This window comes from Chanodichthys erythropterus, chromosome 3 (assembly GCF_024489055.1).
Source record: "Chanodichthys erythropterus isolate Z2021 chromosome 3, ASM2448905v1, whole genome shotgun sequence".
In the NCBI taxonomy this organism is placed as follows: Eukaryota; Metazoa; Chordata; class Actinopteri; order Cypriniformes; family Xenocyprididae; genus Chanodichthys; species Chanodichthys erythropterus.
Window position 1 is genome coordinate 19,711,335 of NC_090223.1, and position 14,713 is coordinate 19,726,047.

Genomic DNA, 14,713 nt, shown 5'->3' on the forward strand with positions numbered 1-14,713 from the left:
CCTAAATCAGCCTCAGACTCCAGAGGGTTAAACTGAGCTCTGTTCTTTAGAAAAATCCTTTGGGTCCTACAGATTATTCAGTTTTCAAGCATTTTTGCATATTTGAACCCTTTCCAGCAGTGACTGAATGATTTTGAGATGTTTTGTGTTTTCATACTGAGGGCAATTGAGGGACTCAAACACAACTATTAAAAAAGGTTCAAACATTCACTGATGCACCAGAAGAAAACACAAGTCGGGGGGTGAAAACTTTCCTTACATGGACTCCACTTGAATTAATTCTTGAAGTGAACTTTTTGTATGTTCGGTGATTCAATTCACTGTTTTACACTGCCACCTTGAACTTGGAAACGCGAGTACAGAAAGACTGGACCAGTGTCCGATAGGCCTATTATGAGATGTCAGAGGTCCGGCACTTCCTGTCTGGTGTGCAACCGGTTAACACTCCAATTTGTTCTCATAAATGCTATCTTTATACATGCAGGTAATTTTAAGGCTTTCAATGAGAAACAGTTGCCGTCGATACTGACGCGAAGGGCATGGGGATTTTGGGCATGGTTTTCATTATCCTTATCAGATGTCTTTGAAATGAGAACAGGCTGGCTTTTTTGAACAAACGTCAACAGAAGAGAAAGTCCCAGAGATTGTTTCTATTTTATTTTATTTTATTTTATTTTATTTTAGTGGTAACTGTTGTGATTAACTGTCATTTTTCCATATTTCCACTCTTATGGGTGCTTTGGCATGGTAGATCTTCTGTATTAAAGCTTTTCCCACACAACACACAAGTTTTCAAGCTATCATGTATTATTTTCTGGTGTCTTTTTAAGGAGTCAATCTTTGGAAATCTCTTCCACAAATAGGACAGGCATACAGTTTCTCATTTGTATGAACTTTCTGGTGGTTTTTCAGTAATGACGGGAAAGCAAATGTTTTACTGCAGTGATCACAGTTAAATTGCCTTACGGCAGAGTGAGTGGTGCAGATGAACTTTGTGCTATTAAGAGCAGGTGAAAGGCCTTATTCCAGTATGAATTAACATGTGTTTCTTAAGACTTCCTTTACGCGTGAAAGATTTTGCACACTGAGAGCAAGTGAAAGGCTTTTCTGAAGCGTGAATTAGCACATGCTCATTAAAGTGTCCTTTATGTGTAAAACTCTTTCCGCACTGGGAGCAGACGAAAGGCCTTGTTCCTATATGAATTAGCATGTGTCTCTTAAGACTTCCTTTATATTTAAAAGTGTTTCCACACTGAGAACAGCTGAAAGGCTTTATTCCAGCATGAATTAACCTGTGCTTCTCAAGGTTTTCTTTACACGTAAAAGTCTCGTCACAATGAGAGCAGGTGAAAGGCTTTCCGTCAGTGTGAGTTGCAAAATGATCATTAAGGTGTCCTTCATGTGTAAAACTCTTTCCACACTGGGAGCACACAAAAGGCTTCATTCCAGTATGAATGGACATGTGCTTCTTCAGGCTTCCTTTACGTGTGAAACTGGTTCCACACTGAGGGCAGGTGAAAGGCTTTTCTGAAGCATGAGTTAACTCATGCTCATTAAGGTGTCCTTTGTGTGTAAAACTCTTTCCACATTGAGAGCAGATGAAAGGCTTTATTCCAGTATGAATTAACATGTGACTCTTAAGGCTTCCTTTATGTTTGAAAGTCTTTCCACACTGAGGACAGGTGAAAGGCTTTATTCCGGCATGAATTAAAATGTGATTCTCAAGGGTTTCTTTATACCTGAAAGTCTTTCCACACTGAGGGCAGGTGAAAGCCTTTTCTTCATTGTGATTTACCAGATGATAATCAAGACTTCCTTTACATGTAAAACTCTTTCCACACTGAGAGCAGCTGAAAGGCTTTATTCCAGTATGAACTGACATGTGCAACTTCAGGCTTCCTTTACGCGAGAAAGTCTTTCCACACTGAGGGCAGCTGAAAGGCTTTTCTGAAGTGTGAATTCGCACATGCTCATTAAGTTGTCCTTTCTGTGTAAAACGCTTTCCACAATGGGTGCAGACAAAAGGCCTTGTTCCAGTATGAATTAACATGTGAGTCTTAAGGCTTCCTTTATGTTTGAACGTGTTTCCACACTGAGAGCAGGTAAAAGGCTTTATTCCAGCATGGACTAAAATGTGATTCTCAAGGGTTTCTTTATACCTGAAAGTCTTTCCACACTGAGAGCAGGTGAAAGCCTTTTCTTTAGTGTGAGTTATCAAATGAGAATCAAGACTTCCTTTACATGTAAAACTCTTTTCACACTGAGAGCAGGAGAAAGGTTTTATTCCAGTATGAACTGACATGTGCTTCTTCAAGCTTCTTTTACGTGAGAAAGTGTTTCCACACTGAGAGCAGCTAAAAGGCTTTTCTGAAGCGTGAATTCGCACATGCTCATTAAGTTGCCCTCTCTGTGTAAAACGCTTTCCACAATGGGAGCAGATGAAAGGCCTTTTTCCAATATGAATTAACATGTGAACCTTAAGGCTTCCTTTATGTTTGAAACGGTTTCCACACTGGGAGCAGCTGAAAGGCCTTGTTCCAGAATGAATTAGCATGTGATTCTTAAGGCTTCCTTTAAGTTTGAAACTGTTTCCACACTGAGAGCAGGAGAAAGGCTTTATTCCAGCATGGACTAAAATGTGATTCTCAACAGTTTCTTTACATCTGAAAGTCTTTCCACACTGAGTGCAGGTAAAAGGCTTTATTCCAGCATGAATTAACTTGTGATTCTCAAGGGTTTCTTTGCACCTGAAAGTCTTTCCACACTGATGGCAGGTGAAAGCCTTTTCTTCAGTGTGAGTTTCTAAATGATAATTAAGATTACCTTTACATGTAAAACGTTTTCCACACTTCGAGCATGTGAAAGGATTTTTCCCAGTATGAACTGATATGTGCCTCTTCAGGCTTCCTTTGCGTGTGAAAGTCTTTCCACACTGAGGGCAGATGAAAGCCTTTTCTGAAGTGTGAATTTGCACATGCTCATTAAAGTGTCCTTTCTGTGTAAAACTCTTTCCACAGTGGGAGCAGATGAAAGGCCTTTTTCCAGTATGAATTAACATGTGCCTCTTAAGGCTTCCTTTATATTTGAAAGTGTTTCCACACTGAGAGCAGGTGAAAGGTCTTGTGACTTCTGTTATTTGAATGTTGCTTTGTGAGCAACTGTTTTCAGTTTTGGAGCAACTCAATGGTTTTTCTCCAGTGGTGACATCATGAGCTTTCTGATGCTGAGGTTTCTCTTCCACTTCATTCAGATCTTGCCTTTCATCTTTCACTTCCATCAGGCCTAAAAAAAAAAATAAAATTATGAAAATCAATTGAGACAATAAAATAAAAAAGAATTAGGGTACATTTCTACAAAGATGTACTAAAATATTAAAAGATTTTTTGAAAAGTTTTACATACAAACATTGTCAAAACGATCCCCATTCACAATGAATACAAATGCTGTATTATACATGTCAATGTTCGGTTACGATGTAACCTTTGTTCTCTGAGTGAAGAAACCATCTCTCCACTATGTTACATATTCCATATGTATGGGAAATTGATCCACCATATCTGGTGATGTGGATTAAGGCAATCCGGCTGTGCTGGTCACACCCTAATTAGTGCCCTCTAAGACACTCATAGTGGTGTGCATTCATTGCTGTCCTTTGATTGGAACATTTCCCAGAGAGTCTCTTCAATTAGAGAACAAACTTTCTCAACTACATTACATATTCCATATGTATGAGAAACTTCCCCAATCCTTTTAGCAGAGGTTATTGTCGGGAGGAAGGCAGTCTTTAGAAACTAAAATGTCTAGTACTGTGTGCTATACATCTTAGAGCACCTTTGAGGAATTGAGAAATCAGGCTAACACAATGCCCTGATAATTTGCAATCACCCACTCAAACAGCCTTAATTACATCCACCATATCTCTGAAAGTGGAAGTGGATTTGCCTGCATCCAATTGTAGAATATCGCAGGCTGTACATGTCAAAGTTTTTACCTTTTATCCTTCACACTAAGACTGAAACATACCTCACCTAAATGAATAGGCTGCCTCTGATGAAGGGAGCACAAGCTCCTTCTAGGGTCTAAACCACTGCCTGATAGTCCTATAGCAACTAGCCAACTTTCGGGGGCCAGGCCCAGAGCTTGAGACCCCGAGGAAAGGGGTGAAACAACTTTCCCTGTGCCTGAGATAGTAGATCCCTCCTGATTGGGAATTCCAATGGTGTGACATGAAGGAGGGGTGGAATGTTTGATAACCATATTATATGAGGCCAATCTGGGACCATAAAAATTAGTATCACCTTCTCCCTCTTCAGTCTCTGAAGAAGAGGTTGAAGAAGGCTAAATGTTGGAAATGCATAAAGCTCGCCCTGAGGCCACTGATGTGCCAGGGCATCTATTCCAAGAGGGGGATTGTCCCTCCCCAAGGAAAATAACTGGGAACAATGAAACAGGTCTGCTACTGCTGGACTGAACCTGCACAGGTGCATGACCACCTTGGGGTGCAGTCTCCACTCCCCTGGGCAGCTGTCTACCCCTGGACCACTGTACCTGATACCCCAGGACAGCTTATCCACTGACAATTTTATGCGAACTCACTGTTTGATCAAAACTTATGTGATGCAGAAACTTTTACAAAGCAAAAACAAGCACTAGTTTTTTGATACATTAATGCATCTCTAGCTAATTTAATGCAATCTCACAGTTGGAAGCGCCTGTCAGAGGATGAGTAAGGCAGAAGTCCACCGGTCTCCAGTTCTTGTAGCTCTCTAGAGAAAAATGCTTGCTACACAGTTTCGATGTGTCGGTAGTTGATGGCCAACCAACTGCACGCAGCCAGTCTAGCCCTGGCAGCACCGCGGGAAAAGCCATGCAACACACCCAAACTTTTACACCACATTCATGGGACCATGACCAACGCATAATTGAATTACTATAATGCACCGCCACATCACCACCTGTGACGTGGAAACAGTGTAGATTTTAAACCCGGAAGACGAAAATAGCAGAAACAAATCTCAAAATTAACCACTTTCCCCCTACAATTACATCTAATAGATGCTAACTTCGTATAAAATGATGTTCAACACACATACCTCTGTTAAAATCTCAGAAAATTTAGTTCAGGGTTTCATGACCCTTTAAAATATTTTTGATAAAATCCAATGGCTCGTGAGGCCTGCATTGAGAGCAAGTTAACTTTCAAATGCCAAGAAAGGTACTAAAAATATATTTAAAACAGTTCATGTGACTACAGTGGTTCAACCTTAATGTTATGAAGTAGGCCTGCACGATTCTGGGAAAAATATGAATCACGATTTTTTAGCTTAGAATTGATATCACGATTCTCTACAACGATTTTTTTTCTCATGAAATGTAATGTTTATTGCACACATGAACCATGACAAAACAAAACAAATTGGAAGTACCAAAAATATTTGTTTTGGCACCTATAGAACATTGCACATCACCACAAGCCTGTAGAGGCTTCAATATAGAACTACCGCGCTCGCTTGACGAGTGAAACACGAGACTAGCGTTCACACCAAACGCGAATAGAGCGTCAAATTCGCGTCTACCGCGTCTAGTTTGCCGCTAGAACATTTTGAATGTATTCGCGCGTCTAGAGCGAAATAGACGCGCGTAAAAAACAAGCGTATGAAGCGAAATTGACACGCGTCCGAGGCGAAATCCGCATCTTGTGGGAGGGGCAAGTGCTAGGCGGTTGTCTGTTTGCAAGATGGCTGATTTGATCGTGCGTTCATCGAGAGAGATACCGCTTTGTTTGTATTTGCTCTGGAGAGCAGAAAAGCGGCGTAGGAGTCAGCGTCGCGGGAAGGCTGCGGGTCGATAAACGTGTACGTTACGTGACTCAAAAGTGAAATGTGTATACAACTTACCAGGTAGCCCAGTCTCCTCACCGACACTCTTCCAAGCGAGGTCCTTCTTATTCCTGTCTGAAGTATGAACTTGTGTCATAAATCTCTGTGTGACTGCTCACTGATAATATCAGTCGTTCTTCCATTTTGAATGAGTGACTTCGGGCGGGCCTGCCGCCACAGCAGCAAGCAGGCTCCTGATTGGCATAAATTCGCGCCGCGTTAACCAAAGTTCAAATTTTTCAACTCGGGCGTCAGACGCGAATTCGCGTCAAACGCTAAATGCACAAAAAGCACCATTCGCGCGAAACGCCTCATTCGCGCCGCGAGACCTCCAGTGCGCGTAAACGCGTCTTTACATTGACTTAACATTGAAATCATTCGCGCCAGACGCTCTATTCGCGTTTGGTGTGAACAGGCGCTTTGTCGTTGGCTGAGGGTGAAGAGCGGTCCTTTCAAAATAAAGGCTGATTTTTTTTTTTTTTTAAATCGAAGTCATTTAAAAATTAAATCTTGAACAGGGTGAATCGAGATCGCGATTTTATAACGATTTATCGTGCAGGCCTATTATGAAGCGATGAGAATACTTTTTGTGTGCCAAAAAAAATCAAAATAACAACTTTATTCAACAATATCTAGCACTCATCACTGAACTAAACACTGCTTCATGAAGCTTCGAAGCTTTACAAATCTTTTGTTTTGAATCAGCAGTTCGGAGCATGGCTAAAGTCATGTGAACCATTGAAATTTCAAAACACATGACGCAATGAAGCCTTGTTTACTGAAATCACATGACTTTGGCAGTTTGAGCTAGTTTGATACACGTCCTGAACCACTGGTTCGAAACAAAAGATTCGTAAAGCTTCAGTGACAAGTGCGAGATATTGTTGAATAAAGTCTCTATTTTTTTTTTGGCACACAAAAAGTATTCTCTTTGCTTCATAAAATTAAAGTTGAACCACTGTAGTTACATGAACTGTTTTAAATATGTCTTTATTAGCTTCTTTGGGCGTTTGAAAGTCTAAGTTAACTTGCTCTCAATGCATGCCTCACTGAGCCATCGAATTTTATCAAAAATATCTTAATTTGTGTTCTGAAGATGAACGAAGGTCTTACGAGTGTAGAACAACATGAGGGTGAGTAATTAAAGACAGAAATTTCATTTTTGTTTGAACTAACCCTTTAAATCAACAAATTTGATTCATTATTATTCTTTTGTTTTCTCTACCGAATATATTTCAAAAATTACAAATGCAAGGAACAGGTATTAGTATCAGAGAGTACCAAACATGAAAGTATTGGTATCGGTGCATCCTATTTATTTACTTGTCTAATCCACATTATTTCACAGCTCTTATGATTTTATAACGACGACCACCACTTCAATCATACTACACTACGCGATTCAGGGCTCTACACTGCGACCATTTCGCTCGCATTTGCGACTGAAAATAACTATGTGCGAGTGTGAAAAAATATTTAGGTGCACCGGTGCGAGCAAATGCTAGTGCGCTAAACTGCGCATATTACATTCACTTTTGAAGTAGCTGCAATTCGGAGGTGGCAATTGCTTGAATGGTGGGTGGATTCATTATTATTATTAATAAAAAACACAATAGCAAAACAGTACAATGACAAAATCGCTTAAATTTGTGCTTTTACATTTCGCTTTGCAACCAAATCTTCATCTATCGTCTTGTCATTCAGAAGAGTGAGGCAAAATGGGCATTAAGATTTACCGCCACCTACTGGCGTTTTTATTTTCATTTCATTCATGAATTTACATTTATTTTCATTTTTTACACTTTACATAGCCTGTTTTTACTTAAAATATCAAACTTTTAAACTTTTTTTTTATTTAATTTTTTTGTTTTTACGTATTTCTAATTTCAAAAAATTATTTTTTAAAAACATTCGTTTTTGAATTTTCTGATCTTATGATGGTAAAAAAGCTTCTGGCAATTAATTAAGGGGGACATATAGCCCTGTAATGTGAAGGTTAATGTCCGTTATTGATCAGAAAGTGCTCCTAAATTTTTGACTGTGCTCCTAAATTTTTTTTATAAGAAAAATGTTAGTGTAGAGCCCTGCAATTACATGAACTATAAATGTATTGTGTTCATGCATATTCATCAAATTACAACATGACACCAGCTTCTATGCAAACACACTAAATCACCTGATCAACAGATATATACGAAAGTCACCTTTATTTACATGGTGCTTATATGGTGTTTTAAAGCGGCTTTACAGTTATAATATGAAAAGGACGCATTTAAACAATTGACCCTTTTTATATTTCTGAGTTGAAGTAAACTATAGCAGGGTAAATGTCTAGACATATGGGAGACCATACCAAATATCTACTTTTTTGCATTAATATTTGCTCTGACAGTGAAAGAAAAAAAAAAAAAGAAAACATTCCAAGAGAGGAAAAAGAGAGAGATGAATTTTGGGAGTCAGAAGAGAAAAAAGTTGTAAAATGTATCATTGCTGCCTCAACAGTATTTACTACATAATGATTTGAGTTTGGGGTTGGCTACAAATAGTAATATAACAATAGTAATTCATTTTTGACTTAATACATAGATTTTGGGGCATTATTTAAACATTATTTAAGACTTTTAAAGGATCCGCTTACACTCAATGTCTAAAGCTTTGTTAGGTTAATGTAGCACAACAGTTATTAAATATGAATGAAGAATAGACACCAACCTCCTTGTTCCTCGTGTTTTATTCTCCAGGGTTCTGGTTCACTCATGTCCTCCTCACTCTCCTCTTTAACAAACACCATCTTCACAGCAGCAGATCTCAGTTCAGTTGATACTCCTCCAGATATTCCTGCTTGTTTCAAACTTTACTCACGTCTATGAGGATGGGAATGTTTTTATTGACCTGACTGTATCTTTCTATATACTAAAAGTACATTATAACAGTTTGTTAACCACCACCACAACACAATAACAGAGATCATGCTAATCTTCTTCCTCTGAGGTTTAATGGTAGTTAACAAAAAAAAACGTATGTACCTTACCGCCACCCACTGGACTGGAGAGTGAAGTGTCGCATTTGCCTATGTTTAGATGAGCAGAAAATTAGTTCTACAACACAATTATTCGCTAAGTAACATAGGTTATTTGTCCAATTCAAAGCATATGTATGCATTACATTTATTGTTAATTAAACAAAATCACTGGTTAAAAAAAAAATAAAAAAATACACCTTAGTATCAATATTTTTATTTGAGTATCGATACTATCGATAATCAACGTCAGTATCGATATATCGATACTTCATATCGATATGCCCATCCCTAGTTGAGAGGAGGAAAAATAATTTTGAGGATATTATTTTATTTTTCCCCCAATTTTGGAAAATTCCCCCAAATTCAGGGACATATCTTATCATTTAACAACAACAACAGCAGCACTCAAAAACAGAAGGATTCAAGAGGTTACTCCAAATAAACTCCAAACTCAAAAGGGTAACATGAATAAGACAATTAGCAGACTAAACATGTGGATAATGAAAAGAGATTAATGCAACAGAACCAGAAAATAACCAAAACAAAGCATTTTTCACCATGCTGACACAAACCTGCTGGAAGTGGAACATAAAAAGAACCTAAGAAGAGCATATAAAACACTGCATTTAACTTCATATCTTCAGCCAGAAGACTGAAGTAGTATGCTAAAGGTATAGCACATAGTATGCTTGTTAAAGATTAGTCACATAATTACATAAAATACAAAATAATATTTAAAGTAAATCCTCTGTGTTTTTTGAACCACGTTTTTTGAACATGTGCCAGGTCAGACAGCAGAGCAGCTTTTGTGGGTAAAATATCAGTGAGAAAGAAAGACAAAATTATCAATGTGAAAAAATGTCAAGTCAACGTTTTCTTCTTAAGTGTCTTAAAATGGGTCAGACTTACCATCAACTTATTTGAACAGTTTCACCCCACAGAGAGCAGAGGTGATGGTGGTCTGTTAGTGTTTATGCATTGGGGCTCATAGCTAAGATAATGCCATGACTGTTAATATAGTTATAAGTTAATATATCTGCATTGTATATTATTGTTAGATGACAAAAAGATCAATACAATGAAACAATCTTCTAAATGAGCAGCAACCAGCAAAATAAAAGAAATAGTCCTAAACTGTCTCTTATGAAATTGACCAGAATATCTATGGAGAACTGAACACTTGTCAAGCAGAACGTATTTTTGTCACCCATAACTGATGATCTTGAAGACTTTAATAAAAATAATTCTCTCAACATTTATTTTTATTGGACTACACACAAATAAACTAGAAATTCAGACACTGCTGTTTTGTTTACATTAATATATTTGCATATGGAACTGTATGTGCAAATGTAGATTTGAAAACAGAATTAAATATTTAACATTGATGTATATACACAGTTCAATATACTGTACACACACACACACACACACACACACAAACGCATACGCCTTTAAACGCTTAAAAAAGACGACAATAGAGTAAGCAGAAAATAAGCAGAATCAGAATAAGAAACCGGTAAGAGTAGGTAAATGTTTGTTTGTTTTTTTTCTCTCATTTTACCAGCATCAAACCACCATTGTTTGCATCTGTTACAATTCAGCATTATATTGGAAAAATAACAAAAAAATCCAAACAATGTTTGGGTAGGTACGTGTCAAAGTAACACCCACATCATGGGCAGTATTAAGTTTTTTAACAACATTTCGAGCTACAGGTCATCTATGTGATCTGATCAGACAGGATCTTTCTCTCCTGATGTACAACAATGAACCTTGGGCTCATGACTGATGCCGGATCATCAGTTGTCCTTCCTTGCACCACTTTTGGTAGGCACTAACCGCTGCATAATGTAAACAACCCATAAGACTTTGAGTTTTGGAGATGCTCTGACCCAGTTGTCTAGCCATCACAATTGGGCCCTTGTCAAAGTCACTCAGATCTTTTCACTTGGTAATTTTTCCTGCTTCCAACACATGAAATTCAATAACTGACTGAAGAACTTCCTACATAATATATCCCACCTCTTGACATGTGCCATTTTAATGATATATCAAATGATACTCACTTCACCTGTCAATGGTTTAAATGTTGTGCCAGATCAGTGTAATATGATCAGCCTAAAGATGCTGCAGTAAAGAAATGTTGCAGAAATGACATTTTTGCTAATATTGATAACTAGCAGCTCTCAAGATCTGATACATTAGTTTGGCATTTAGGCCTGGTGTTTTCATGATCAGCTATCCGATCAGAGAATACGCATGAAGTGACCAAGCGTAAACAGGCCCAAAGACGCGGTTCTTTAGGAAGTTTTATTCCTCCACATTCATCACAACGTCCCATTCTTTTCTCCTATTCTTATTGCCAGTAAAGCAGTAAAGACTTACATCGTCTTTACCAAAAGCTGCACAATGAAATCTGCTACAACTCAGTTTAATGTTGAATGGATTCTTCTGATAACGTCTATTACATCAGTAACATTGGCAACAACGTGACATGGATGACATCACTTTATATCGCTCAATAAACTTAAAAATAATAATTTAAGTATAAGGGTTTACTCAAAAATGTTGAGCTACACAAAAATAAAACTAAACTCCTCGTTCAGAAAATGTAATTGTTTTAAGTTGCATTAATTACTTTAATTGCAGCGTACTCAATCTTTATAAGTTAGTAGTACTATCTGGGTTTACAGTGTAGAGAAAACCCCCTAAGACCGTCTTGGCAGAAAGGATCTGTACCTTAAAGGCAGGGGCGTTTAGGTTATAAAACCTGGCAAAGGTGGACGGCAAGGATCCACCAGCCGCCACCCAGATGTCAGTGACGGATATTCCACTAGACCACATTTGTAAGCTAGTGCTATCACATCCACTATCCAGTGGGGCAGTCTCTTCTTTGTGACTGGCAGCCATTTAGAGCGACCCCCAAAGCATACAAACAGCTGCTCCTTTTGCCTGAATTGGCTAGAGTGCTCAATGTACACCCTAAGGGCTCGAACTGGGCAAAGTGGCTGTAGCATCTTTTCACCATCAGTAGAGGGATTTAAGGACAACCTTGCTGTCATTGGGCCCAAAATTGAGGCAGGAAGCATCCACTGAAAGAGCCTGAAGGTCACCAATTCGCTTGACCAATGCCAGGGCCAGCAGGAGGGCGGTCTTTAGTGAGAGAGGCCAAAGATCTGCTGTCGAGAGTGGCTCAAACGGAGGACCCCAGAACTCCGAGGCAGATTTAGCCTCCTAAAAAAGACGGTATTTTGAAAGAGAATGACACCAAACCCTGTGCTTTACAAATGAGTTTTCAGTCTTTTATTTTCTTTACTCCAGAGGAACTGTGCAGACAGATTCCCCTTTTCGTGAATTTCTGGTGTGTTTGTGTACAAAACAAGACATTGTTATATGGTAACATTGTTATATAAACTCTATGTGAAGGTGTAGATCAGCTGACACATCTTATGTAAAACTTGCTTTGTGTGTAGATCTATAATTTAAAACAGAATTACAGATTTAACATTGATATATACACAGTTGAATGAAGTGAACTTTGAATTGGAACAGTACTTGGGCAGTGACTGATGACATTTCACAAGTCCACATGAATACAGACAAGAACTCATATTGAGAAAAGGCTCTGATCTGAGATCTGTGTTTGTATTTCTCTACCGGTGAATCTTGACATTTATGTTGCTCAAGCCGATATGAGACAAATTCATTTTTAAAGATGGCCGATGAGCTCAAGCCACACCATTAAATGTAAACTTTTATTTTATTTTATTTTATTTTATTATTTTTTATTATTAAGATGGCCGAAGCCAACAGGGCATATCACTACCGCTGGTGGTAGAGAGAGGGAGATCTGGATCACTCTATTTGTTTTGGATTGATGGCATCAGGAGTTTAGACATGGAGTGTCTGTTACCTTGACCAAGGAATACAGATTGTTTTGTATGAAAGTAAAGCAAGCTATAAAAGTCACAAGTTTCAACTCAAAATACCCCATAGATTTTTTTATTTTTAAATTTTTTAACTGCCTATTTTGTGGCATAATTAAAAATGTGCAGATTCAGCATGTCCCCTTTAAACGCTCACGCTCCCCGCCCCGCCCCCGAGCTTGCAACTCTATAATACATTGCATAAACAAAGTTCACACAGCTAATATAACCCTCAAAATGGATCTTTAGAAAGTGTTTGTCATGCAGCAAATTAGATCATGTAAGAACCAGAAACATGGCTCAGGAGAGAAATTAGTTCTCTGGGAACTATCATAGAGTTCTTAAAACTATTCTGTGCGAAAGCCCCTATGAAAACATGGAACAAAATCGATCAGCCCCGTGTGCAACCAACATGGGTGTGCTGGCTGGGAGATTTGAATGGTAGGTAAAAGTTCACAGGGAAAAGCCGATAGTACACAGTACACAGTGAAAGAATATGCACATTTGTATTTATTCAGTTTATTAATTTGTGTAGCAATGTGTTACATGCGAGCATAAAATTCACATTTGCTTGTAAATTTCTACACATTTCTTTCATGAAAGGTCACAGTAAACAGAAAATTGCTATTTGCAAATTTGCTTAAATTAATAATACAAATCAGGTGTGAATAAGAAACTAATTGTTCAGAAAGCAACTGAACAACTGAATATATTTTATAGTTTTGAGAGAAAGTTTGCATTTGAGACCTGAGCCAAAGGGACTGAGAAAAACTTAATTTCAAAATGTTAATTCTGCTCTTTTGTTATTTACAAAATAACTGTTCAGATTAAAAGGAAAGAGCAGTAATACCAGTAAAACCTTAATGATACCCATCCCCACATGGCACACATGAGTTTTTCACACTTTCGTGTATTATTTTCTGGTGCCTTTTTAAAGAGTCAACCTTTAGATTTCTCCTTCCACAAATAAGACAGGTGTATGGCTTTTCATTTGTATGAATTTTCTTGTGGTTTTTAAGTAATGATGGCAAAACAAATATTTTACTTCAAAGTATTTTACTGTGAAATAGCACTGTTACGTTTTGGTGCTGTAGAGAAGAGGCGTGCAGGGACTTCCACAATCAATGGGTATTTATTAACACAAAGGAGAAACACAACATCCAAAACACATAGGCTAACATTAAGAACAGACAAGGAGTGAAGGGAGTGAGTCCATATAAAAGGATGTGCTGATGATGAAGTCCAGGTGCAGGTGATGAGTGATGATGGGGAGATGACGAGGGATTTGAGTGCAGGTGTGAAAACAGGAGGATCATGGGAAATGGAGTTCGGGAGACACGGGATCTGTGACAAGCACATGTTTATTAAAATGTTTTCTCTGAGTAAGACTCCACACTGTGAGCAAATTAAATGCTTTATTCCAGCATGAATTAAAATGTGAACCTTAAAGTATCCTTTGGTGTGAAAAAGTTTCCACACTGAGAGCTGGTAAAAGACTTTTCTGAAGTATGAATTAACAAATGAGCCTTAACGTGTCCTTTCTCTGTAAAACTCTTTCCACACTGACAGCAGATGAAAGGCTTTGTTCCAGCACGAATCAACATGTTTCTTAAGGCTTTCTTTACATTTGAAACTCTTTTTACACATAGAGCATATGAAAAGCTTTTCTGAAGTGTGAATTAGCGCGTTCATTAAGTGGTCTTTTCTGTGTAAAACTCTTTCCAGAGTGAGGGCTGGTAAAATGCTTTATTCCAGCATGAGTTAATGTGTGATTCTTAAGGCTTCTTTTATGTTTGAAATTTTTTCCACACTGAGAGCAGCTGTAAGGCTTTTCTCCAGTGGTGACATCATTAAACCTGGAAGGAAGAAGATTAGTTTTCAGT

General features: G+C 38.1%; 1 protein-coding gene across 1 annotated transcript; it reads right to left on the reverse strand.

Moving 5' to 3' along the window:
* Positions 1-250: 250 nt before the first annotated feature.
* Positions 251-8,851, reverse strand: LOC137009305 (zinc finger protein 850-like). Its single transcript, XM_067371397.1, has 2 exons — positions 8,592-8,851; positions 251-3,282 (listed from the first exon to the last, which is right to left on the reverse strand). Exons 1-2 carry the CDS (start codon positions 8,668-8,670, stop codon positions 1,001-1,003), a joined length of 2,361 nt encoding a protein of 786 aa, XP_067227498.1. The 5' UTR covers positions 8,671-8,851; the 3' UTR covers positions 251-1,000.
* Positions 8,852-14,713: the final 5,862 nt, after the last annotated feature.